The sequence below is a fragment of the Eublepharis macularius genome, chromosome 1, assembly GCF_028583425.1.
Source record: "Eublepharis macularius isolate TG4126 chromosome 1, MPM_Emac_v1.0, whole genome shotgun sequence".
NCBI classification, from domain to species: Eukaryota; Metazoa; Chordata; class Lepidosauria; order Squamata; family Eublepharidae; genus Eublepharis; species Eublepharis macularius.
The window spans coordinates 27,525,630-27,552,704 of NC_072790.1; the positions used below are offsets into that span (position 1 = coordinate 27,525,630).

Here is a 27,075-nt window from a genome sequence, read left to right on the forward strand (position 1 = left end):
ACCCCTAATAGGTTCATGAGACAAGATCTTCCCTTACAGAACCCATGCTGAGTCTTCCTCAATAGCTTTTGTTCATCAATGTGCCTACTAATTCTTTCTTTAATAACAGTTTCCACCAACTTACCCGGTATTGATGTTAGACTGACTGGCCTGTAATTTCCCGGATCTCCTCTGGAACCATTTTTGAAGATGGGGGTGACATTAGCTACCTTCCAGTCCTCAGGAATGGAGGCAGATGTTAATGAAAGGTTACATATCTTTGTCAGAAGATCTACAAGTTCATATTTGAGTTCTTTCAGAACTCTTGGATGTATGTCATCCGGGCCTGGTGATTTGTTAGTTTTTAAATTGTTTATGAGTCGTAGGACCTCCTCTCTTGTCACCTCAGTCTGACTCAGGTCTTTCAATACTCCTTCTGAAATCAGCAATTCTGAAGTGGGCAAGCACCTCTCATCTTCTACAGTGAAGACAGAGACAAAAATGCATTTAGCTTCTCGGCCATTTCCCTATCCTTCAGTAATCCTTTTACCCTTTGATCATCCAGGGGCCCCACTGCCTCCCTGGCTGGTTTCCTGCTTCTAATATATTTGAAGAAATGTTTATTGTTGGTCTTTGTTTTTTGCAATGTATTCCTTATCGTCCCTTTTTGCCTGCCTGATCACAGACTTGCATTTTCTTTGCCACAGCCTGTGTTCCCTTTTATATACCTCACTCCGACTAGCTTTCCACCTTTTAAAGGAAACCTTCTTACCTTTTATAGCTTCCTTTACTTTGTTTATTAAACATGCAGGCCTTTTGTTATGCCTATTTGTGCCTTTCCTAACCTGTGGTATATATTTTATCTGAGCTTCTAAGATTGTGGTTTTAAATAGACTCCAAGCTTCCCCAAGGGTTTTGACCCTTTCGACCTTCCTTTCAGTTTCTTCTTCACATGCTCCCTTGTCTCAGAGAAGTTACGCCTATTAAAAAGTGATTGTGTTGGTCTTTTTGGGCAACTCCCTATTTATGCAAATGCTGAACTCAGTAACATTATGGTCACTGTTCCCAAGCGGTACAACCACTTTTACATCTCTCAGCAGATCTTGGGCATTACTTAGGACCAAGTCCAGGATCGCCTCTCCCCTGATAAGTTCTGCAACCATCCGCTCCATAGCACAGTCATTGAGAGTGTCTAGAAAATCAGTTTCTTTCTCTTGACATGAACATACATTGACCCAATCAATGTGTGGGTAACTGAAATTACCTATTACTACAGTTATTTCGTCTAGCTGCTACCCTTATTTCTTTCATCATATTATGATCATCCTCTATCTTTTGATCAGGCGGGCGATAACAGACTCCTAGAGTTAAGTTTCCTTTTGGGCCCAATATTTTAACCCATAGCATTTCCAGAAGCGAATCTAATTCTCTTACCTTCTCAGTCTTACTGGACTGTAAAGCCTCTCTGACATACAGAGCCACCCCACCTCCAACCCTTCCCTTCCTAGCCTTACGATATAATTTATATCCAGGAATTGCCGTATCCCACTGGTTTTCCTCATCCCACCAAGTTTCTGTAATGCTCACGATGTCTATGTTTCCCCCCCACACTAAGCATTCCAACTCGCCGATTTTACCTCGGACACTTCTAGCATTCGTATATAAACATCTATAATTTCCCAGGCACATTCAGCCTGCAACCTTCCTCCTGCTGCCCTGAGACCTTGTCAGGCAGTCCATATTGTTTGTCACTGTCTCAGTGGACAACTCTAATCCATTTCCCTGTAGAAAAGTAACAGCTAACCCTTCATCTCTTTGAGATGAACCATCCTGAACCAAAGACATTTCGTCTCCTGTCGGCCTTCCCCCAAGATTCAGTTTAAAAACTGTTCTGCCACCTTTTTAATTTTAAGCGCCAGCAGCCTGGTTCCTTCTCAGGACAAGTGGAGACCATCTCTTTTGAACAGCTCCCGCTTGTTCCAAAAAGCATCCCAGTGCCTCACAAACTTGAACCCTTCCTCCCCACACCATTGTCTCATCCACGCATTGAGACTCCTAATCCGAGCCTGTCTCTCTGGCCCTGCGCGTGGAACAGGTAGCGCTTCTGAGAAGGCTACCTTGGAGGTCCTGGCCTTGAGTTTCCTGCCTAGCAGCCTCAATTTTTCCTTCACACTCGCATTTCCCCACATTGTTGGTACCAACATGTACCATGACCACCGGCTCCTCCCCAGCACTGTCTGCCAACCTATCTAGAACCCGTGTGATGTCCGCTACCTTCGCACCAGGCAGGTAAGTCACCATACAGTCAGTACACGGGTTTGCCACCCAGCTGTCTACCCGCCTAAGGATCGAATCACCAACTACCAAGAGCTCCCCTCCCTCCCTGCCTAGGGATGGTTTCTTGGTGCGAAAGGATACTCGTTCACCAACTGAAGAAGTCCCTCCTGAGGGCATATTCCCCTTATCCTTAGCATGGTGCCCTGTCTCCTCTTGACCCTCATGCTCCCTGGCAGTGGTGAGGCAGCCATTCTCAGAGTGGGACACATCTAACAAGTCCCCGAGAGTCTTCTCCATGTGTCTGACTAATCTGTCTCCTTCTCCAGGTCAGCCACCTCGGACTCAAGGGGGCGAACTCGCTCCCTGAGAAACGGGAACTCCTTGCACCGAGCACACACCCAAGACTTCTGCCCAGTGGGCAGATAGTCATACATGTGACACTCAGTGCAAAACACTGGATAGCCCCCAACCCCTTGCTGGCATACTACCTTCATAATTTCTCTTTTTTCAAAAAAAATCTTACTATTATTTTATATTCCCCTTTTAATACCCTACGTATTTATGTGGTCTCCTTGTGGAAAGTCTTTTTATTGGGAGCACTAGGAGACTCGGCCTTTTCCCCTTGATTCCTCACTCCTCAGACTTCCTCCTTCCACACGTAGCAACTCAGCCAATTCTCCCCAGCAGTTAAGAAAAGGCAAAACTCACCAGCTCGGCAGCAGCTGCAACAGCTCCCCTTCCTGCTCTCTCCCAGGAACAATCCCCCTCTGCAATCAGTTCCAGCTCAGGCAAAAAAAGACAAACGGAAACACTTACTCCAACTGGCACCACTTTACAGCAGGCTCCACACACTCACACAGCCCCAAACAACGGTCCTCCCACACAGTAACCTCAGCAAATTCCCCAAGCAGTTAAGGAAGGCAACAGAAAAAAACTCGCCGCTCTAGCAGCTCCCTTTCCTGCTCCTTCCAGATAGATGGCCGTGATGTGTCAAGGAGCAAGTCCCAGTGATTAAAAATAGAATATTCTTCTCTATATCCCTCTCTCTATATTCTCTGTAATATTCTTCTCTATATCCCTCTCTCTATATTCTCTATAATATTCTTCTCTATATCCCTGGTGTGTGTTGATATCACAAACAAAGGAGGGGGGGATGTTTGAGCTCCATTGGTGCTCGTTCGTTTTTGCAGCATTGAGAACCTGGGATTCTGGGAAAGGTGTCCATGTGTGGCAACATTAAATCCACAGCAAAATAATAGAATCTTCTCAGGAATCAAACCTTCATTTGCCAAACATAAGATTTTCAGTGTACAGACTAGCTTGTTTGTTTCTATAGACCACTAATTATTTGATTTTATTTAGTTCATTTTTATCCCGCCCTTCCTTCAAGGAGCTCACTGTAGCTTACATGGTTCTCCTTTCCTTCATTTAATCTTCCCAATAACCCTGTGAGGCAGGTTAGGTTGAGAGAGGAAAATTTTGTGGCCTGCAGAGATTGGAACTCAGGTCTCCCCGGTTCTTGTCCAACTCTCTCAACACAACACTTGCTGCAATTGTCTTGCAGAAGTGCACAGAAGGGGGAGGGGAATCCCTTCAAAAGTATACTGTAGTGTACCGAACAACACATTTTTAAAAAAAGCAAAATGACACACAGGGATAAAATTTATTTTATTTATTTATATCGTTTATATTCTACCTTTCTCACTGAGACTGAAGGCGGCTTACACAGTGTGAGATTTGTTCAGTCAATATCAAGGAGATTTCCATAAACGATGCCATAGCGGGTAAATACAGGTTTATGAAGACATAGCATTAGCAAGAATCCAATACAGAGTTGAAAAAATGCCGAAACAGAACATTAGACAATATGAAGCACATGTAGCTCATAGGAATATATATTTAAAACAACAGATAGTACATAAGGTAACATAGTGGTGAAGTCTGTGGTCCCAAACTCATTAGCAAAGCATCTGTTTTGTAACAAGTGATGTTCTTTTTTCTAAAATCCCTAGATCTCTGGGTTGCTGATGTGCACACTTACGGGATTTTGAAGACAGGGGAAGAAATTAAAAACTCTGCAAGGTGCAAGCCCCTTTTAGGCTCTTTAGCGGTATTTATAGATTGGGTCTTGATCTGAAGAGCAGCCAGAGTGAGGGAAGGACCAAGATTTAATTGCAAAATCTGCCCTAACAGGATGTCATGAGTGTCTCTGATAGAAAGTGGTTTTTTCATCTGCTGATTCATAGCAGTCGCTTTTGTTTTGGTTACTTTGTACTGAAGTGTTTCTCGCTTCTAACAGAATCGAAAAAGAGGCAGTGCAAAGTTCTTTTTGAATACGCTCCTCAGAACGAAGATGAGTTGGAGCTGAAACTAGGAGATGTTATAGATATTAATGAAGAGGTAAGCCATTTTTACGTGTGGGCATGTCTAAAATAAAAATCTTTCTCACAGAAAAAAAAATAGAAGGGAGCGGGATAAAACAGTTTTCTGGTGTCTTAAATGACTAAATTGGGTGATACTATGTTTTTTTGATTTAGCATTCAAAAAGAAGTTGTAAAACTACACTTTTAGGATACGTGCTTGGCATCTGCAGAAGAATTAAAAGAGAAATGATCACAACCAGGGCTTTTTTTCAGCAGGAATGCAGTGGAACAGAGTTCCGGAACCTCTTGAAAATGGTCACATGGCTGGTGGCCCCGCCCCCTGATCTCCAGACAGAGGGGAGTTCAGATTGCCCTCCGTGGAGTTCCGGAACCTCTTGAAAATGGTCACATGGCTGGTGGCCCCGCCCCCTGATCTCCAGGCAGAGGGGAGTTGAGATGGCCCTCCGCGCCGCTCCAGCGGTGCGGAGGGCCATCTCAACTCCCCTCTGTCTGGAGATCAGGGGGCGGGGCCACCAGCCATGTGACCACTTTCTCCGAGGGCAACCCACTGAGTTCCGCCACCTCTTTTCCCAGGAAAAAAGCCCTGCTTATACCCTTCCCTTCTCCCCAGTGAGGCTCTAAAGCAGCTGACATTGTTCTCCTGCTCCCTGCCCTGCTGACAGGTGCAGGGAGTGCTTCCCTGCTACCATCTCCAGACGACCAGAAAGTGGGCAGGGCAGGGAGTTCGTCTCTAGTTTGGGTGATGAAACAGCCTGAGAATGTCTGAGATTGAAAGCAGGCTCTTGTTCCTGCCAAAGTTTGTAAACCAAACCTGCTAATTATAAACGGTGACAGTGCCATTAATTTTTATTTTACAAAGAGCTGCAGGCCCATAATAACTCTTGTTGTTTTGTGGCATTCACTGTCTGTGCTTGTTTTTGTGCAACTTTCGCTGTGAATGGGATACGTTGTCTGAGATGACAGACTCCCTCTTGTGGCTACAGTTTTAGGGAGATAAAAACTTTTGTAAGATTTGCTTAATGGAATGTTCTGAAAGATGATATGCACTGTGGAAGAGATCCAAAGTGTTCTAATAAAGAGGCAGCGCCAGGAGGTGTAGTTTGAACTGGAACATTTGTACAGATGATGCAAAACAATGAGGAAGCTGTGTTAAAAGGCGAGAAATGGCTGGACTGTCTTAGGCCGACTGGTTTTCTGGATCGTGGGCTCTCATAATAATAATATTCGATTTATATACCACCCTTCAGGACAACTTAATGCCCACTCAGAGCGGTTTACAAAGTATGTCATTATTATCCCCACAACAAACACCCTGTGAGGTGGGTGGGGCTGAGAGAGCTCCAGAGACCTGTGACTCGCCCATGGTCACCCAGCTGGCTTCAAGTGCAGGAGTGGGGAATCAAACCTGGCTCTCCAGATTAAGAGTCCCGCACTCCTAACCACTACACCAAACTGGCTCATAATCTGTAGCTTGTTTTATCAGATGAGTGGAATTGCCTAAGAAAGTGATGGGGCTGTATTTCTGTCTGCATGAGTAGTTGGGAGAGGTAAAATGTTAACCAAGAGAAAACTGAAGGTAATTGGGCTAAAAACACACTGGTGAATTGTCAGGTGTACCTGGTAGGTATGCAGCCATATGCAGTCTGTTTTAGCCCTGAGAAATGATCAGATTGGTAAACAAATTCCAGTTCTGCAGTTTCGTTGTACATTTGGGTTGCGAAATTCAGTTGGAGAGTGGCCACTAAGGTCTGGAGTGCCCTCAAGTCACAGCTTACTTATAGCAACCCCTGGTGGGCTTTTCATGGCAAGAGACTAACAGAGGTGGTTTGCCATTGCTTGCCTCTGCAACCCTGGTCTTTCTTGGAGGTCTCCCATCCAATTACTAACCAAGGCCGACCTTTCTTAGCTTCTGAGATCTGATGAGATCAGGCTCACCTGGGCTACCCAGGTCTTGAAGTAAGGTCCACATGACTGAAATGCTCCTCAGCTTGTTATTGCATCGCCCCCTTATTTAATGTCCACTGCTACGTCACTCTATATATCCTTAAGGCACGTTTGACTGGCTGAAACTATGGAATGCCGTTGCTGTTTGGTTATGGCAGAACATGATTAGTAGTGGAAGAATGACTTGGGGGTAGCTATGGTCAGTGTTACCAGAATAAGGGCAGGGGCAAAGTTGGTGCCAGGGCTCAGTGCAGGTGTTACTTCTGCGTTCAAAGACTATTTTGCGTAATCTATTATTGCTGAGAAAAAGCTACCTGGAGAGAGATCTAGAGCTGTTCTCTAAGGAAAAGCTCATTTTCCTAAGGCCTGCCTGTGTGTGTGTGTAAGAACAAGCCAGGCAAGATGGGAGGTATAAAGGATGAATTGTGGGTTGGAACCGTATCCTAGTGCCCCCTGCTGTCATTTTGTGCAGTGTAATGTAGTTAGCGTTGAAAAAATTGCCGGAGGTTGGCACGAATGGAAGGCGCTGCTCGCATTGCCATAATCTCGCTGTTCTCTGCAGACTTGACCCGGCATGATCACGTATAAGCCTGCCCAGGGCAGATGCTCCCGGTTGCTGAGAAATAGCGAGGGGCTTTTTCGATTCCTGCTGCTCCTGTCGTACGCTTGTGATTAGCATCCCTCTGAATTTCTGTTTGTAGACAGCTCATGACATCTGTTTTCGGTGTGATAATCAAGATCCTCCTCTCACCATAGGTGGAAGAAGGCTGGTGGAGCGGAACGCTGAACGGAAAAGCAGGCCTGTTTCCTTCAAACTTTGTGAAAGAGCTGGAAGTCACAGATGACGGAGACTCCCAAGAAGCCTGCCTGGATGATGCTGGTATTGTGTGATCATAAGTGATCATCCTGTGGGCAGAATAGTGGAGGGAGTGCATTTAAAGACTAGCCAGCAAGCAGCAATAAATATGACGGTGCGTAAGAACATAAGAACATAAGCAAAGCCATGTTGGATCAGGCCAGTGGCCCATCCAGTCCAACATTCTGTCACACACAGTGGCTAGAAATCCAGTGCCATCTAAAGGACTGTCAGTGAGGCCAGGACACCAGAAGCCCTCCCACTGCCTTCCTTCCAGCACCAAGACAACAGAGCACCACCTCCCCACAAAGAGAATACCATCTATCTCCTGTGGCTAATAGCCACTGATGGACCTCTGCTCCATATATTTGTCCAGTCCCCTCTTGAAGCGTAGCGTAAGCATATATGTTAGGGTTCAGTTAGGGTTCATTGAAATAACTTGTTTGCTAAGAGCCAAGCAGGTATGTAAATATTTGAAGGATTCTGAACTAATCACTTGCCGTGACTTGCTTAATACTGCCAGAAGGTTAGGAGGATGTAATTTAACTTTTGATGAACAAGCCAGAATCATATTGGACTCTTCCAGTTGTTGAGCAAGGTGATATTCTGAATGCAGAGGGGGGCTTTTACCATACTCGCATTTCACAAAAATGAGCGTATGCGTGTAGTTTCATGACTTTGAAATTCCTTTTTGAACATAACAGAATTTTGCTAATGGTTTGTGAAGGTTATTATGGGATTGCAACACGTTTTACCTGCATAGTTGAATCGTATCCTGTCTGAGGTGCGTCAGAAGACGGGAGCAAACTCTTATGAGGTTCTCAAGGCAGGAGTACATATCTAATTGAAAAGCAAACAACTGATATCGTGCCTGCTCAAACATGATAAGCTACTAGTGCTATAGATAGAGCACTTGCGCTCAAAAACTTCCTTGTCAGCAAGAATGTGCTACGATTTGCCCCATGTACATAATGTGGGCTCGTGTGCTTCCTCTTTTCCTTCACATGCTACAACTCCTGCCCGCGTTTCTTGGTTTGCATTGCATATAGTTGTGTCCATGACGTTCAGGCTGTGGTTGTGGCCAACTGCATTTTTTCTCTAAACCAGAATTGTAAGTCATGATTTAAAGTGGTTTTTCAGCTGCGGTTTGCAATACCTGTAGTTCGCCCAATTTGAACATCCCAGCAAATTATTCCTGCTACAGATCAGGAAGTGGGGGAGGGAAGTGGCATGTGTGAAGGGAAGCAGGAGCTTGAGCCCCAAGCAGGCGGCGATGTCGGAACTGAGCTATAGTCGGCAAGGGCTTACGAAGCAAGCTGCCACAGAGGTATTAATTCTGTATTTTTTGTCCTTAACAACTTTCCAGAGGCTGTTTTTACTGGCCCGGCCTCGCCTGTTGCTTCACCGGGAAATGGGCACGAGCCTGGAAATGCACAAATAGCACAGCCAAAGAAAATCCGAGGAGTTGGATTTGGAGATATTTTCAAAGAAGGTTCGGTGAAGCTCCGGACCAGACTGTCCAGTAATGATTCAGAAGAGAAGAAGCCAGATAAGGTATTGCAGCTGTCACACGTAAAATTCCACGGAATCCGTTGCCATATTCGTGGCAATGTCGTATTTGCCAAAGCCCTATGAACTCTAGAGTGTAACATAGAAAAACCAGTATCTCGCCGTGCTTTCCTCTCTGTGCTGACGTGGCCTTCTCTCCGTGGGTGATTCTGCTCCGAATTTCTCCAAATGTAAGGCAATGCATCGCAGCAGCATCTCATGACAGAAAACAGTAGTAGACACTAGTCAAGATTCCTGCTCTCAGCTTGGAGAGATGGACTCTTAAAGTGACAGCCACAGAAATTTGCCCAAGTAGCCAGCTGCAGAAGGCAGTGATGACGGAACTTGTAAACCCATGTGTTCATCTCCAAAGATGCTGCTTTAGCACAGTGATAGCCTCATTGGTGAGAGACTTTTGTGTTGTTTCCCAGCTGGGGAAATCTTGCAGTTGCCAGTATGAGCTTCTCCTTGTTCTGTCGGGCCCAGTTCCTGAGTGAAGGTTTCCCTTTTTTTTTTTTTATTCTATCGAATGAAAGCAGAGCTTTGTCTCTCTGAAATCGGAATACTGATTGTGGCACTTTGGAAGTTTGGCAATTGGCTTTATTTTAAAAAAGAAAGAACGGTAGTTTAGGTAGGCAGACGACAGCAAGAGCAACTCAGCATGCAAGAAAGGAGAAGCCCGCAGCACTTGGCAGCTGATTCTTCTTTTCCTTTTTCTCTCTGTAATCCATGCAGCCATCACCTAACCATCCGCCTGGACCAAAGCTTACCCAGTTTCCTAGCGCAACAAAATCAGAAACTGCAACAGAGGTAGCAAAGGCAGAAACAGAAACCAAACAAAAAGGTATCGTCGTTTTTCATTTTGACTCTGTTATCTGCTATACAAAGCTATAAAAGACCTTTAACGCGGTTTGACTTTAAGGCTGTGCATCAACTGTTTGGAAAATGGTTAGCTTGAGCTTTTTCCTTTTTCTCAAATACTTCCACAGAAGCTGCTCGTTGTAGGTTGGTTTATTCCTGCTTTGGGGGACGAAGAAAGAAGCTCTGTGTCCCTTACGCGGCCTGTGTACCAACAGTGCCTATCCTTTGTGCCCCGGGCTCTGTGTGAGGTTTTCTCCCACCCGCCCTCTGCAATCCTTGTATGCTTCTAGGGGTCACTTTTCCTTAGCCATGTACCTCTCGATCTGCCTACAGAACCCTACAGATAATAACAGTACTTAGCCTTTATATACTTTTTTCAGTATTCAGGGTGATTTACATTATCTCAGGATGTGTAGCCATGTTAGTCTGTCTGTAGCAGTAGAAAAGAGCAAGAGTCCAGTAGCTCCTATAACAAAGTTTGTGGAAGGATATGAGCTTTCATGATTCGCAGCTCACTTTTACTATCCGATGAAGTGAGCTGTGACTCATGAAAGCTCATACCCTACCACAAATTGATGATTGTTGTGGATTTTCCGGGCTGTATTGCCGCGGTCTTGGCATTGTAGTTCCTGACGTTTCGCCAGCAGCTGTGACTGGCATCTTCAGAGGTGTAGCACCAAAAGACAGAGATCTCTCAGTGTCACAGTGAGACTGTGTTTGACACTGAGAGATCTCTGTCTTTTGGTGCTACACCTCTGAAGATGCCAGTCACAGCTGCTGGCGAAACATCAGGAACTACAATGCCAAGACCACGGCAATACAGCCCGGAAAATCCACAACAACCATCGTTCTCCGGCCGTGAAAGCCTTCAACAATCTACCACAAATTGTTAGTCTTACAGGTGCTACTGGATTCTTGCTCTTCACATTATCTCAGTAATTCTATGAGTCACTATAGCTTAGAAATTAGATTGCTCGACCAGGACTGGGAAGGCCTGGCTCAGATCCCTCACCCCAGCCTGGAAGCTCTCAAAGTTTGCCCTGGGCCAGTCGGGCGTTCTCAACCTGACCTAACAAAGTTGGCATGAGCATAGCATGAAAGATGCAATAAAAAAGTGAGCTGCTTTTGGCGGTTCTTTTGGGTGTGGGCCTGTGTTTTTACTGCCCTCTGTCTCTGGAAGAGAGTGGTTTGTGGAAAGACACCTTGTGCATTTGTGGCTGGTGAGGTTTGACCTGGGCCCCATCTAGGTCACAGCTCATTCTTTCCTCCGTTATGCGACACCAGCTCATTCTGCTGTGTTTGTTCCCCTTCTTTCAGCCTTGCTTCTGCTTGGGACCCAAACCCATAGTTCCCTTACCTTCTCATTCCTCTCCCAGCCTCACCACTTCTGTCTGCCAAGCACTCTGGCATCTGTTTTTGCTTCCTTCGAGCAGCACGCAGGTTCTTCTCTTCCTAGGGCCCAGGTAGGGAATTTTTTTTCCAGCCAAAGTTACTTTTCATTTCCTCTTAGATTCTGCGGTGCTGAGACCTTTTCTCTCAGCTACCAGAATGTTTGTGAACATACTGTGACATCACAGTTCAGCAGTGGATGAAAGGGAAAGCTTACAAGTGTCACCAAGTTTGTGTACAGCAGCTAAAAAATTATATTTTGCTTTTCTGATCAGTTAGTATTATAAATGCACTCCGTATGGATACGTCTGCCTGGGTCTGCTGCTGATTTTCACTTCCCTGTCAGCTGTGCCTAGTCCTTTTCTCCTTCCCTTGGCACCCAGATTTCCTCTGAAGCTTTTGAATGACCATCGGCTTGCCATTAGCTGCTGCTCTGCCTGCGCTGCAGCAAACTCCCTTTTGTACCTACACCGCTTTTTGCGATTCCTTGCTCTTCTCCTACCAACTCAGCTTATTTAAACAGAGGACCATGCCCCTTCTGAGCATAAGCCTCCAATGCCCTGGTGCCAACTGCTTGTTAAACGGTTGTAGCAGTTGGTCAAGTGCTGTACAATCGTCTTCCTGATTTTATATGTGTTGTTGACTTTGAAGCAGTGTTAGCAACGTTGGGAATACCTGAAGCTAGCTTTATTTTTGCATTGCTTCTTTTCAGTTAAAGAATATTGCAAGACCTTGTTTGCCTATGATGGTGCCAACGAGGATGAGCTTAGTTTTAAAGAAGGTGATGTTATCCAAATAATAAGTAAGGTAAGAGATTGAAAAGAAAGGGAGCAGGTGAAGCATATAATAACAGTAGTCTTTGGATGGTGTCCAGTACAATGGCCATTAAGGGTTAGGAGCATTAGGGTTATTTTCTCCCAGTGGCACCTTAAGAGACCAACAAGATCTTCAGAGTGAAGATTTCGAGTGAAGATTTCGAGAGTCAGAGCTTCCTTCTTCAAACATGTTTAGGAGCATTATGGTTCATAGAATCATAGGGTTGGAAGGGAACTCTAGAGTCATCTAGTCCAACCCCCTGCACAATGCAGGAAATTCACAAAGAGCCCCAGTGACCCCTGCTCCATGCCCAGAAGATGGCAAAACATCTCCAGGATCCCTAGCCAAACTAGCCTGTGGAAAACTACCGCCCGACCCCAAGGTGGCGATCAGCACCACCCTAGGCATGTAAGGAGGGCCGCAAAAACCAAGCACTGATGCCACCCCTCCTGCCCTCCCCCTCACGATCTGCCCAGGCTCACAGAATCAGCATTGCTGTCAGAGGGCCAACTATCCTCTGCTTAGAAACCTCCAGAGAAGGAGAGCCCACCACCTCCTGAGGAAGCCTGTTCCACTGAGGGACTGCTCTAACTGTCAGGAAATTCTTCCTAATGTTTAGCTGAAAGCTCTTTTGATTTAATTTCAAGCCGTTGGTTCTGGTCCAAGGTTCTGGGACAGTGGAAAACAACTCCGCACCATCCTCTATATGGCAGCCCTTCAAGTACTTGAAGATGTTTATCATGATGATATCACCTCTCAGTCGTCTCCTGGTTGTTTCATAGGCAAAAGGGGTAGCCTAAATATTCAGTGTAGACTTGCTTTGGGTTTTTATCTCTGACACATCACATCAGTTATCTGGAAGAATGAATATTTAATGTTTCTAAAATAACCGTTCTGTAGGTTTAGCACGTTTTTAAAAAATGGTCTATGCCTGTTAACCGAAATGGAAAAAGAAATCAGCAACCCTTGAAGTGAACCGACCACTGTTTGTTCTAGGATACTGGAGAACCAGGATGGTGGAAAGGAGAGCTTAATGGTAAAGAAGGTGTTTTTCCGGACAACTTTGCTGTTCAGCTGTATGAATCAGATAAAGACTTCCCTGTAAGTTCTTGCTTGTTGCCTAAAGAAACTTTAGAAATTCGCCCCAAGACAGAGATACAAAAGCAAGACAATCAATGACATTTACGGCCAGATGAAGCCGATATAGTCCTAGCTCTTACCCACAAGGCTTGCCGTTCGTCTTTAACAAGTCACTTAATGCCAGCCTGATAGAAAAACCTGAAATAATTCAAAATACTGGGTCTTAGAATTTTGCTTCTGAATTTGATGACACTGACGGTCCCTGTGTGAATTAGTACAGAGCCGGTGTGGCCGTGGACTTTGCCAAGGAGTCTGGAGTTCAAAACCTGGCCCAGTTGTGATGTTAACTGGATGTCTTTGGAAGTCGCTGTCTCTCAAAGTAATGGCTGGGAAGGTAAAGGAGATAAACCCAAGTACACTCCTTGATCTCCTAAGGGAAAGCACAGCCCTTTGGCTCCCATGATAATGACAATTAGGTAGATGGCATACTTAGATGCTGTCAGGTGAATTTGTTCAAGACTTTTTTCCCCCTTAGGATCTCAGCATGTGAATCTGTTCCCCTAGCAATAGAACCATTTTCAGACGAGCAAAGCAGCTTGCTCCAGATGAAATCTTCTCCACAAATGAAACACAAGCATAGAATCCTTCCCATTATGCCCTGAAATTATACTTTATCTGTCAAAGGATATTACAATCAAAATTTCATCTCTTCCTACTGGCATTTAAAATGTATTAGTTAGAAGGAGCAGATGAATTTCACACACCCACACGCCACCGCCCAGTTTAACGCTGTAGTATGAGACTACTAGTTTCTGGGGCGGGGTGGGAGGAAGCTGTTTAAGCCACTTTGAAGCTGTTTAAGTTTGTTGGGTCAAATTGAGTACCACTGGGCCTGTGTGGTATAGCAAATAGACTAGGACTGAGGAGGACTTGGGTTCGAAACCCCCTCGGCCTGATGTTTAGTGGAGTGCCTTTGGGCCAGTCTTGCTCAGCCTAGCATATTTTACAGGGCTGTTCTGGAGACAATCTGTGAGGTTTCCATGATTTTTTAAATTTCATTTTACAAAATTTATATCCTGCCTTCCTGCCCTAACAAGCGTCACCAAGACAGCTAACAAATTAAAACCTACATAAGAAGGCTGGCTGCCGTAATCCTCAAATGTGAATTGAGAAAGCTATGATCACACACATAATAAAATCACATTTTAAAACCAACCCCAAAATAATTAAAACAAGTAAAGCCAGAGCTTAAATTCATACAAAAATATTAAAATTTTGGACAGGAAGGAGGGATCATTGAGGGAACACAAAATGAAACAAGAGAAGTCTTTACCCGCTGGCAGAAGATTATTAACAGAAGGGTATGGATGAATCTCCGTGGGAAATTACAGTTCTAGAATTTTATCACTTTAGATAATTTCTTTAAAGCGTTCCAGTTTTCATCACTTGTTTTCTATCTGAGATTAGATATGGTTATACCTTCCTTTGGGAGCAAATGAGTGTGTGTTTCCTGGTACCAGCCTCCTTTCTGAATATTTCTTTGAGGAATCGGCCCCCAAGTGATAAACAGGGAGTTGAATATCCTGGTTCTTTGCAGGGCTTTTTTTTCCAGCTGGAATGTGGTGGAATGGAGTTCCGGCACCTCTTGAAAATGATCACATGACCGGTAGCCCCGCCCCCTGATCTCCAGGCAGAGGGGAGTTTAGATTGCCCGCTGCGGCGCGAAGGGCAATCTCAACTCCCCTCTGTCTGGAAATCAGGGGGCGGGGCCACCGGCCATGTACCATTTTCACCAAGGGTGATATAAACTTTAAAAAACTCCCCCCTTGTTCTAGCTAAACCAAAGTGATATCATTGTGCAGTCCTGAGAGCGTGTGCGCACTTTGCGCGTGTGCATGTGGTACCAGGGGCACCACCTCCCGCCAGGAGTAGCCCCCTGTGCTGGCAACCCACTGAGTTCCACCGCCTCTTTTCCCAGAAAAAAAAGCCCTGGTTCTTTGACTCACTGTTAAGCAAGCAAGTAGACAGGGAATTGACAGGTGCAAACAATTCTGTAAGATCTACCTCAATATGCTTTTTTAAAAAAAACAAAAAATCAGTTTATATTTAACTTCCTAAGATCAGTGCTGAACTCTAGCTTTACCTTCACACTACCTCATATCTGTCCCATGTTGTCAAACAACTTGGGGCAGAAAGGGATGAATTTGATATATTCACATTTGCTAAATATGTAGTTCTCTGCCAAAATGTGTTCTTCTACTCCACCTCTTTTTTAGAGTTTCTTGGGGGTTTTGGAGTATCTGCTGCATGCAGCCTAGTCATTTGAAAATAACTTAGAAGGAATACTGTTATGTAGCATATTTCCAGTTCATGGATGGTGAAAAGAAATGGTCCATAATTAGGCCTGCTGTGCTTTAAGGACAGAAAACGAGCTCTTGTGGTAGAGAATGGAAGGAATAGAATTGGCTGATGCTGCATATTTCCCTCTTCCTTCCTATCCCACCAGCAATGGCCTATGTTGGTGTGCTTTTTCCTTGCATGCGTCCAAGAACTTAGGCCCACTTGAAGTGCGGTTCATGCTGGTAGAAGCAGCCCATGTTCTGAATGTGCGCAGGGCAGGAGCCCATTGTTACTTAATTCAGCCTAACGTTCTGCATTGTAGGGTGAAATGACAGAACTTTTGAATGAGTTACTAAAACGTCTCCCTTTTTTACAGAAGCCAAAGAAACCCCCACCTCCTGTAAAAAGTCCAGGTATGTAAAAGAGACGTTTATCAGACTTTGGCAGAAAAAGAAGACTTGGAACTTACTGAAATGTTGTGGGAGAGGCTCCAGTGTAAAATTCAAGAGGAGTGGCAACATGAAAGTTCCCTGTGTTTGCTTTAAGATTTATGTACTGCCTTTCTGTTTAAAACCACATTTAAGGTTTACAGCACAGTTAAGACACGATTAAGTAACAACTGAAATCAGGGACTGAAATACCCTGTGTTGGACTACATGCCTGGGTTCACGGCTCTCTCCAGGGAAGGCAGAGAGAATAATCATGAAGTCTTGCATTAAGCAATGTATATAGAATCATAATACAAAGGTTTTACTTTGCAATACTGTTGGATTATTTAAGAGCATTTCATTTACGGCTGTTGGTTTGTGCACATTTCACAAGCTCTTTACTTGTGTTTCTGCAGCCTGATAAAGCTGGTGAAGGCATCTCTCTCTTTCTATTTACATGTGTATGTGCCTGCACACAGATACATTTAATAACAGCTAATAATATTTAGGTAGGCTGTCTTTGGGAACAAAATCAGTGTGATTTGTAAGATAATTACTGCATTTGTATTCAGGACCAAAACCAGAGCTTCCATGTATGGAGAAGAAGTTTCCTCTTAAGAATGAAGAAAAAGGTTAGATCTATTTTATTTCCAACGGGCTATGAACAACAATGGGTAGAGTTGTGCTTTTGAGAAAGAAATGCCGTAATGGATAATGGGGTTAGGAATAAGTTAAATAATAGAAATCCCACAATGCATTGCTTTACATGTTTATTTTTTTATTAATATATTTATATCCTATGATTCATTTAATTTATACACAATGCAGTACGTAAACAGCATTTAAAATATCCTTACAAAACGTCTGCAGCTCAGTTCCCAGTCACCCTTGCAAATGAAACTGGCTTACAACAAGCTTCCGAACACTTCCATGGCAGACTTCCTCAGGGAGGTCGTTCCCTAGAGTAGGGGGCAATTTCATGAAAGGAAGAATCTCCACTGTAATTGACATGACTTTAACTAGCAGTCTTGGGTAGAGGATTGTCCCAGAGGTGATGACCAGAACAGAATACTTGGCATGGGGAGAGATGTTGGCAGGGAGGAGATGTCCATGTTGGCCCCTGATGGTAAAAGAGTTTTAAACTTCATATTCAGCATCTTGCAAAGCAGTAAGCAGTAGAGCTTTCGGTCATTTAGCTGTCTTGGATACAGTTGGTAGGAAAGGACTTAATTACAATAACAGTGTAATAATGACAGCGTGCTTCTAGACAGATTAGTTTCCTCATCCAACTAAGATAAAAGCTCAGCTGGGACTACCTTTGCATACAGTGAATGAGCTTGGTTCCTAATCATCTGTCTACCTTCCTCTTCCCCCCAGTTTTGTGGATTCTGCTCTAGTGTAAATTGATCTGCAGTCACCCATCTAAAATTCCCTTCTAGTCATTTTCTCCAGATATTATATAAAGGCGTCATAACTTGTTGACACACCTCTCCCTCATCCTGTAACCTGCGTTACCAATTTCAGGACTTCATAAAAATCATTGCCATAAAAGAGTTGGCTTATTTTCTGACTTGCAGTTAAATGGCTAATCCACATCTGGTTTTCAGCTTAAGCAAAGAAAATGTCTTCATGATTTTTTCCCCAAAAATAAAATTGGGTGGTACCCTTGGAAGCAGCTTGGATCTCACTGCAGCAACAAAATCTTTAGACAGCTGTATTCAGGTTTCCAGCTTAACCATGGTCGAAAATGTGTGAGAATCTGGCTTATGCCAGGAGTTTCCATTTCCTCCCTTGTAAGGACTGCAGTGAAGAGAAGCTGTTTTTAGGACTAACTCCATTTACCTGTCGTATACAGGTGTAGGTTAATTGGAGTTAGTTTTTCTTTCCACAGTCTGAGATTCTTAGGAAGATTTAATCCGTCATTGTACTGCTTATGAGAAGTATAGGGAAAGGAACCAGGGGCAAGTCTGGCTTGGGCTGGGTTTGCACACACTTTCATTTATAGCCAGGGTTAAATTGACTGTCTGAACTCAGTTTAGCTAGCTATAGGCAAGCAACTTTGCTTCATTCCCCATCTACAAAACCTGCAATATGGGGGTAAGCTTGGAAGAGACGAATATTTTGAACACGACTTGAGATGAAGTATAGACAGAGAGATCTCATCCAGTTATATTGGATCTGCCCTCCACTCCAGTTTGACCGGGACCAACTTCAGTTTTGGCTTCTCCTCCTCCTAGACTAGTTTCCGAAGTGTAACTCTTGGTATTCATCAGGGGCAAGCCTGAGTCCTTTTTGTTTGGCCCTGTAGGGTAACTGGCCACAGGATGCTGGACTGTAATATATGATGTATTCTTTGTTGTTAGCTGCCCTGAGCCCATTCATGGGAAAGGCGGGGTATAAATCTAATTAAATAAATAAATAGACCACTTCTCTGATCTAGAAGAACCTTGTTATGTTCTTATGCTATAAAGCATTTTGAACTTTTTAAAATGTTTAAAAGCTTAAGCATCATTATTGGAAGAAATTCTATAAATATAAAAATTTAAAGCCTTATTTTAAGAAATTCTGTAATACCTGGGACTTTCTAGTACAAAGGTAACGTTAAAAAAACCCTACTGTATAAATAAAATCATATTTGCTGATACATGTTTTAAATCTCTCAATAGTAACTTCTGTTAATAAAATATGTAATGATTTCAGTGGTGCTGTACATTAAGTATGATTGTGTCAGACGCATTGATGTTGCTTTGATCATATATATGAAATATTTACTGCATTTTATAACTTTTGCCAAACTGGGAGCATCAGAATTTGAAGCTTCTTTCTATGTCATGTAGCTGCCGCTTGACTGCCACTTTCACCAATAATTCAAACTTGCATAAATGCCAGAACTTAAAGGTCTTTTGTTAATGTAGTATTTTTCAGGACTTAAGCTTGGATAAGAGAGAACTATGAAAGAAAATGAAATCAATTGTATTTGCATATAATCCTAAAACAACTGGGTGTTCTTATAAATAGGGTAATATCTGCTTGCCTTTCTTTAAAAAAATTTTTTTTTATTGGTGAGCATATTTTTCAAATTCAATACATTCATTCCCTCAATATCTAATTAACCCTATCCCCCACCCTTTTCCTCCCCCCTCTCTATCGACTTCCAACAGCTTTCCAACCCTTAACCCCTCTTATTACTTAATAAATCCCTTACTCTAAGCACATTCTATCAAATATCCTATCAATATAATATACTTCTATCAATTATGTTATCAAATATTCTATCAGTATAATATACACCTATCAGTTATACTATCAATATAGTATAAATCTTATACCCCTCAATATAGCAGACCAGTATAATATAGTATAATATATAACAAAGTCTTAATTTAAACATATTCTATTTCTTTTAAACCTATATTCTATCAAATATACTGTCGTCATTATAATATGTATTAAAACCCCTACTGTGTGCCCTGCCACCAATGTGGCACAGCATACAACACCGTACTACACATTCATTATATAATATACAATCTGATCCACTAGCATTATAGTATATATAGTATAACCTATCAGTATATTTATTTAACTATTTCCTTATTCTCTGCTTGCCTTTCTAACAGTACATGTAGTTACTGAAAATTACTGAATTGGATCACGTTGCTTTTCAGAAGGCAATAGTTAATCTTTTGACACGTTCCAGCTAGTCTGCTTTGTAAAATTCGAGATGCCCCATCTATTATTTTAGTCATCAACTCCCAGATTAATGACTGCTTTGCAGCAGACGTTACTTAAGGAGGAGGCTAAAAGGGTTTGGTCAGGAAAGTACTTTGAAATATCTTTGAGTTGTCGTCTTATTAAGATTTGTTTTTGCTTTCCTAGAATACTATATGTTGCTATAAATTTTGTGTAAGGTGGACATTAAAGTAAAGGATGACAATTCTTTGGTTTACTGAGCCATATATTTTCCCTGTGACCAAGCTCATGTTGTTCCATGTGTCTTTGCTGTAAGGCATGGAACTAGGAGTGGGCAAGAGTCTGCATAGCCGTCGCCTGCTCTACTGGCGTGCTCAGATTCTGTTGAAAGCATCGGAATCTCTGTCTGTTCCACTGGAATCCCCTTAAAACCCTCATTGCTTCCATTTGTAGCTCTACACCAGGGGTCCCCAGCATGGTGCCCATGGGCACCGTGGCGCCAACCAACACCTTTCCTAGTGCTTAAGCATTTTAGAAAGTGAGCAGGGTCAAGTGGGGCTTTGTCAAGCAAGAAGGCTTCTGATTGGCTGCTGGAGATTTGATTAGCCGTGCAGATTTTAAACGTCTCTTTGGAGGAATTTCCTAAGATGACAGACTTGAAGGAAGAGGTTTATTTCTTGGGGCCTCCTCCTTGGGTTTGCTTTCTATATTATTTGCCAGGGAGTGAGCGTTGTTCCCATTCAGAATTATGTCCAGCAGGGCTGTGCAGAGGGAGACGTGCATGAGGCACAGCAGCCCAGGTCCCCAGAAGAAAGTCTGCAGGTAAGTTGCATCTGCAGCCATCTAAATACTCGGATGCTTTATTGCCCAGATGAAAAAGCAGCTTTGGATCAGAAGACACCTAAGCCAGCAGCTCCTCAAGTACCACCCAAGAAACCTGCCCCTCCCAACAAGTCTAATAACATATTAAGAGCTGGGATTTTGCACCCAAAACGGCCAGAGAAGCCAGTCTTGCAGCCCTCAGCGCCCAGGTGAGTGTGTCTTTTTTCCCCCCTTTGCGTATCAGAAACTGTGGCCTGCGGCATCACGTGCAGCATCGTAATATTGCCAAGTTTGCATGTCTCCTAAGCTTGCTGCACTTAACATTGTGAATGCCTATTGAAAAGCACTGCTTGGATGTTACAAGTGCAACAGTAGTAAAGAACATTGACTGCTTGTGTTACGGATCTTTTTAGATCAGCAGCTCGGTTCAGACTCCTTGAACCCAGTTCTCAAGAGCAGGGGTTCTGAGCCTTAGAAAGGTGCCTCGGCTGCCTGCATTTCATTCCTTTCCGTCTTCCAATACGTGCAGCAAACGAAATGTAGTTCGCTGCAGTCAGCAAACCATGATGAGCTCTGAACTCTGCCTCCATACTATGCTTTGGGGGAAACTGAGTTCGTGATTTCCAAACCAGACTTAGTATAAGGCCGCATTTTGTTTTACAGCACAAAAAATTGTTTGGATTCCCCCTCCCCCTTTAATTGCATGCCTAATGTGATTTTTTTTAAAGAAGAAGGATTAGATGACTTCAGCATGATTTGCAGGAAGGCTGCCTTTGAAAATGTGTAGGAACTACAGTAAGCCCAGAATGCTGCTGCCTGGTTTGTAGCTGAAGTCAGTCTATTAAATAAGTTTGGGAACATCTACACTGGCTTGCAGTTGGTTTCTGGGTTCAACTTAAAATTCTGTTTTGAACTTTAAAGCCCTAAATGCCCAGAACCCAGTTTACTTCACGATCACCTCCATCTGTATGAAGCCCCAATACACTTAAATCACCCTTTGTGGCCTTGCGCTGTATGTCTCCTCAGTAGGTGATGATAGACAACAGGGCCTTTTCAGTGATGGCACCGTGTGATATCTCCTAAGCCTTTGAGAACACAAGGAGTTCTTGGAATTCCAGCCTGGCTTCCAAAGGAGTCCAAACCTATCAATAATACGTTGTCACCCCTTCGGAAAGTTTACTTTCAACTGTCTTTGTGAAAGAGTCAGAAAAAAACAGTATTAATGGTAAACCAACATGGTATGCATAACCACAGTAAAGATTTAGGTATGGAGAGTGAAAAAAGAAAGATGTGATATTGTATCATAATATCAAAAATGTGTTTATTATAAAAAGAAAATTGGAATTTGAGACATTTAAAGGTTATAAGATGGAAGCTTCTAAAATGGTTAATACCGTGCGTTTTAAGAACTGTAGTGTTTATTTTGTTTTTAATAATTGTACTCTATAAATGTGGGTCTGAGTAGCTGATAATGCAGAATATGAATTACTTTAATAAACGTATAACTTTTCTCTCTCAAACACAGCGCAAATGGGGAATTAGTTTCCTTAAGACCGAAATCTGAAATTGAACCTCTAGCAAAACCAAAGTCAGACTCGGAGCAGTTACCCCTGAGACCAAAATCCGTAGAGGTAGATTCAGTTGCAATAAAGAACTCGAAAGATACAGGTAAGCTTTAAATGCAGTGCACAACTCCAGAAACATCTGGAGTTTTTCCCTTCTGCAGAATTAGAATGAACACTTCACTAGTTTGTCAGAGTCTCCTAGAATCCAGGGGGAATTTTGGATTTGCCACAGTATTTGAAACACCACATTAGTTTGTAGCCTAAGAGGCCTTGTAGCTGCTTGTACATAATCTGTATGCATTTTCACCATACAAGTGAATGGTACAGTATTAGAGGAAATGAAGAAACGTCTCATATAATAAAGGAGTGTAGGGCTTTTAGAAAGGGATAATTGAAACAAAAGGTTTTTCTATTATAAGGAAAGCCTTCTTCCCAGTTTTGTTCCTTGATACCATTTTAATACACCTCAAGACAATTTGACTAATGTTCAATTAAACGTTACCTGTTTGACAAGACTTCAGTGACAGCTTTGTGAAGCTTGATAGAATTTCAGAGAATGGTGATGAGACCCCTCACATCATTTCTAAACTGCATCCTTCTTAGTGCCGAATCACACATCACAAAGTCCTTGTCTCTGTCTCAGTCTTGTTGACAGGTGTGCTCTGAGAGTTCCATGCTTGGAACTTAATTCCCAGACGTTCATAATCCCAATTTTGGATCAATACTGCAGGGAGAGGGGCCTGAAGTGTCCCCCACAGACTGTTTGTCCAACCCTCAAATGGCCCCTGAGAATGGCTCTTTGCCTCACTGGGGAAACATACATGTCCTGATGACCTGTGACTACAGATCCTGTTAGCATAGCAGTGGCACAAATCATTCAAGATTCTGGTCTTCAAGTAAACTCTGACTGCTAGATTATAGAACATTGGGCCATTCCTTGTATTCTGATTGTGGGCATGCCCAAGTATAATACTTGACCATTAAAAATGGGGAGTCTAGCATTCCTGTAAAGCACATGTGAACAGGAAGTCATCATACTGCAGAGTTTTCTGGGGATTTAGTAGGTATTTCTTTGCATAGCATTAACTCCACTTTCCTAAGTTTGTTTGTGCATAATGCTGCCGACCACGGGGGCTGACCTCTTTGATTTCCCCAATTGCGGGCAATTCGACTGCGTAATTTGTGGTAATGTTTTGGGGAGCTGACATTGTGCTTGAAAAGTTGCCAGAATGTTTATTGTAGCAAATCTTGCCGTATATTCTAGGTTTGGTGTCCTTTCTGTTGGCTTGTTAAGATCCAGAAAATTGTTTTGTGTGGAAGAGTAAACTCTCTCCGATCAGCTCGCCCCACATCAATCAGAAACTGACTTATAAAGCAGTACTCTGTTTACCTTGTAGAATCTAATTTAAGAATACTAAGCATTCCTAGTCATTCTTGTACTTCAGTGAATTCTCTGTTTTCCTTTCTAACCAACCCAGGTTGGGTAAGAGCATCATGTAATGTCCCTCGTTCCCATTTGAGTTGAATAGCTAGTAAGTTGAAGTAGTTTCAGTAGCAGTGTGGTTAGCAATGTGTTGATTTAGAGTACAGCTTCCATCTGTCCTGTGTAAAGTTTCTTTCTTCTGTTTCCCATTATATGTTGCAGTTTTGCTAACTTTACCATTAAGTTCTTACCCTGTCATCTGTTCTGTACTTTGCGGTTATTTCGTACTATAATTTCAAAGGTTTAATTTCCACTATTCTGACTCCATGTTCACTCGTAATCCAGTTGGGTTATGCATATTTCTTAATTATTGCATGCTTCTTGCTCTGGGAGACCTTCTCACAAAAATTATAAGATCCACAATCCACAAAACAGAGCCTCGGAGGAAGATCTTTGTAGGTAGGCTCATGTGTGTGAAGGCAGCCTTAAGCTATCCCAGATGTGGATTGCTTGTTCAGAATTTTAAGAGTTAAGGGCAATGCTTCGGCATAAGACCTGGAAACTGACTGGAAGCCAGTGTGGTAGCTGCAGTGAGACTCACTCAGTGATTCGGAGAACCACACGTGGCTCCTCTGAGCACCATTACCCAATGTGCCACCCACCTGATGTTTCAGGGAAGTGGGAAAGATCCTTGCCGGGTTGGGGTCTGTGATTGGCAGTTGGTTCCTACCTTGAGACAGCTGATGCCAAAGGAACAGAAAGCTGTAATCTTCTCTGAAGGCCAGACCACATGCTAGGATTGAAAGTAAATGTGGCTCTTTAGTTCCTGGTAATTGCAAATGTGGCTTTCTGTGGCCAGAAGAGCAAGTGCCACCAGTTGATGTAAAAATCAACATTATATGTTCTATGTGTTGTGCTCTGTTCAGCTCCATAGACCACATTCTTGGACATTTCCAGACTTGCTTGTAGAGACAGGCACACATAGACCACATTGGAGCAATCTTGGCTGTAACTAACCCACAAATTGAGATATTGCTTGTGCTTCAAGTAGATCGAGGTTTACAAAGCTGATTACCCTAAGAGGTCAATCCTAACTAGAGTTACACCCTTCTAAATCCATTGAGGGCAATTGGTTTAGAAGAGTGTAACTCGGTTTAGGATTAGATTGTGAATGTGGGAAATGTTGGAAGAGATTTATGTGCAGACATTATTTAATTTAATTTAATTTATTACATTTATATTCCGCCCTCCCTGCTTTCGCAGGCTCAGGGCAGATAACAGAAATACAAATACTAAATGCCATTAAAAATTTTAAAAATATTACATCTAACACACTACATCTAATCAATTAAAATTACAACTATTATTGGATGATATATTTAAAGGATACATAAATGAAAATTTAGATTTTCTTCTGTTTTAGTAGTGGGCTTGCTTGTGTAAAGCAGGGGTCCACAACCCCTACTTTTTGGAATTTTGAGGAATAATAGAGGGTCCTTTCACAGAATGGTTGTTATGGGGTGCAGAATCAGCTGTTTTCTTTGCAGAAGAGAAGCTGATTTCAATTTCCAAAAAAATGAGGAGGGTGCAGCTATTGAAAAGCTATCAGTCTCAGAAGCATAACAAAGTTTGTCTGTAGTAAAGCTGATTGTCATAGCTGCTATTTGCCTGCTCTGGACAGCTCAGTTTCTTTCTGGTCAGTTGGTAGGGAGTAACGTGAAGCCCCCCCCCCCATCATCAAGACTCGAGAAATACGGAGTTTCCAGGAAAACACATCAGTGGGTGCCATAGCTCTCAAAGGTACCTTGTTGGGGATCACTGGTTCAAAAGGACCCTGGACTTCAGTTGGCATTCACCAGCTCTGAAAAGAAAGTCATGATCTTTTTTTAAAAAAAATTAAAGGTTAAAACAATTGTATTTTTTATATGCCACATGTTTATTTCAAAGCATAGCACTGATCTTCCAACTTGGTTAGGGTTAAATGAATATAGTGGAAGTACAGTTACCTGATTACATAATGCTGTCATGTTGAGTTTTGGTATCTCAACAAATGCATTTCACTTGCTTTGCAATCTTTTTTTGTTTTGTTTTGTTCAGAATTTTTCCTAGATACTCCTCTACTTGACTTTTCTTTCCAGATTTTATTTCCTATCCTGTTTGACATGTTTTCCTTCTTACGTGTCAGGATATTACCCTTCCCTTCTTCATTTTGATAAGGTAACTTTCTATGTGGTGATCCAAATTCTATGTTCCATATCAGTTCTTGCATTCTTGGCCTGTACAGAAGTTATTTTCAGTAGAAGGTACATTTGAAAATTCCTTTTTTTAAAGTTTTCTGTGTTCTCAAGTGTTTTCTGTAGATATTCAAGGACAATTTTTTGTGTCTGTGCATTTACTAACTCACTCTGTGATTTCTTATAAGCACCAGGTAAACATTAATCATGTTAAGTTTGAGTGTGGGATTAATCTGAAAATATTCAGTTCCAGGAGGTTTCAAGCTGCACGCTTTGGTTTTAATTTCATTATAGAATATAATTACCTATTCAGATAGCGGTCTAGTTTTATTGTTGCTCTCTTGGTAACATAATCTCAAACTGCAGCCTGACAGTTCTACTCATGGAATTCTTTGGAGCTTTAATTATAGCCTCTGCTTTTTACGCTCTCGCTCTCTTTCAGATCTTCTCAGTTTTGATGACATAATAGCTACCTCAGATAATTTATCGCATCCCACAGCAAATAGGCCAAAGATGCCCGGCAGAAGGTTGCCTGCTCGGTTCAATGGCAATAATTCTGTGAGTATATGGAGGGTGGACCACTAGTATCTGTTTCCCCACATCAGAAGTGTTTTTGTATCAACATGGGCAGGAAGAAAAAAACAACAACCCGTCTTTTGTTCATATCTTTATTTGTATTGGTTTATATTAAATACCACTTTAAAAGCCCCCCCCCAAGTGTTTTGTAGCAAAAATATTTAAAACACAATTTTATAAAGCAGCGTTGTAGCTAGTCAGCAGCAGACTAAGAAAAAGGCACAAGTACACAAACCACAGTCTGGTGGGCTAGAGAGAGGGTCACCAGCCGCCTTGGTGTTGGGACTGGCACATCTCTTTTGGGAAAGGAGTGCTGGCACCACCATTGGGGGAAAATGCCCGGGTTTTGATGCCACGTGCCATTGTCACTAACAGTGAAGTCACGTGTCCTCTTGCTATTAGTTTCTGTGGGTGAGAGGCACCAGGTGTGTTATTACGAAACTGTTCAAGGCTTTAACAGTGCCATCCTAAACAAATTGTACTTTGCTTAGGATTGCACTGTTAAAACTGAAATTAGCACCTTGAACTTGGTTAGTAAGCAGACTTGTTAACCAATAGAGATCAGAGATCTTTATAAAATACTGGTGGGAGCGTGCACGGACAAGATTCTGAGAGGGAATCGTTATAACCAGGTTTTTTTCAGCTGAAATGTGGTGGAACGGAGTTCCAGCACCTCTTGAAAATGGTCACGTGGCTGGTGGCCCCGCCCCTGATCTCCAGACAGAGGGGAGTTTAGATTGCCCTCCGCGCTGCTCCAGCAGCGCGGGGGGCAATCTAAACTCTCCTCTGTCTGAAGATCAGAGGCAGGGCCACCAGCCATGTGACCATTTTCTCCAAGGGCAATTTAAACTCCCCCCGTG

The 27,075-nt window shown here is 42.7% G+C and overlaps 1 protein-coding gene across 2 annotated transcripts in view; it reads left to right on the forward strand.

The window, feature by feature from the left end:
• The window catches only part of CD2AP (CD2 associated protein), a 96,643-nt gene that overhangs the window by 55,609 nt on the left and 13,959 nt on the right, over positions 1 to 27,075 (forward strand). For both annotated transcript variants that reach the window (XM_054998650.1, XM_054998573.1), the window contains 11 exons: positions 4,556 to 4,656; positions 7,341 to 7,464; positions 8,807 to 8,994; positions 9,724 to 9,832; positions 11,951 to 12,045; positions 13,051 to 13,155; positions 15,851 to 15,887; positions 16,475 to 16,534; positions 20,467 to 20,626; positions 21,943 to 22,085; positions 26,082 to 26,197. In XM_054998650.1, coding sequence (XP_054854625.1) covers positions 4,556 to 4,656; positions 7,341 to 7,464; positions 8,807 to 8,994; positions 9,724 to 9,832; positions 11,951 to 12,045; positions 13,051 to 13,155; positions 15,851 to 15,887; positions 16,475 to 16,534; positions 20,467 to 20,626; positions 21,943 to 22,085; positions 26,082 to 26,197 — 1,238 coding nt within the window. The remainder of the gene's footprint in view (positions 1 to 4,555; positions 4,657 to 7,340; positions 7,465 to 8,806; positions 8,995 to 9,723; positions 9,833 to 11,950; positions 12,046 to 13,050; positions 13,156 to 15,850; positions 15,888 to 16,474; positions 16,535 to 20,466; positions 20,627 to 21,942; positions 22,086 to 26,081; positions 26,198 to 27,075) is intronic.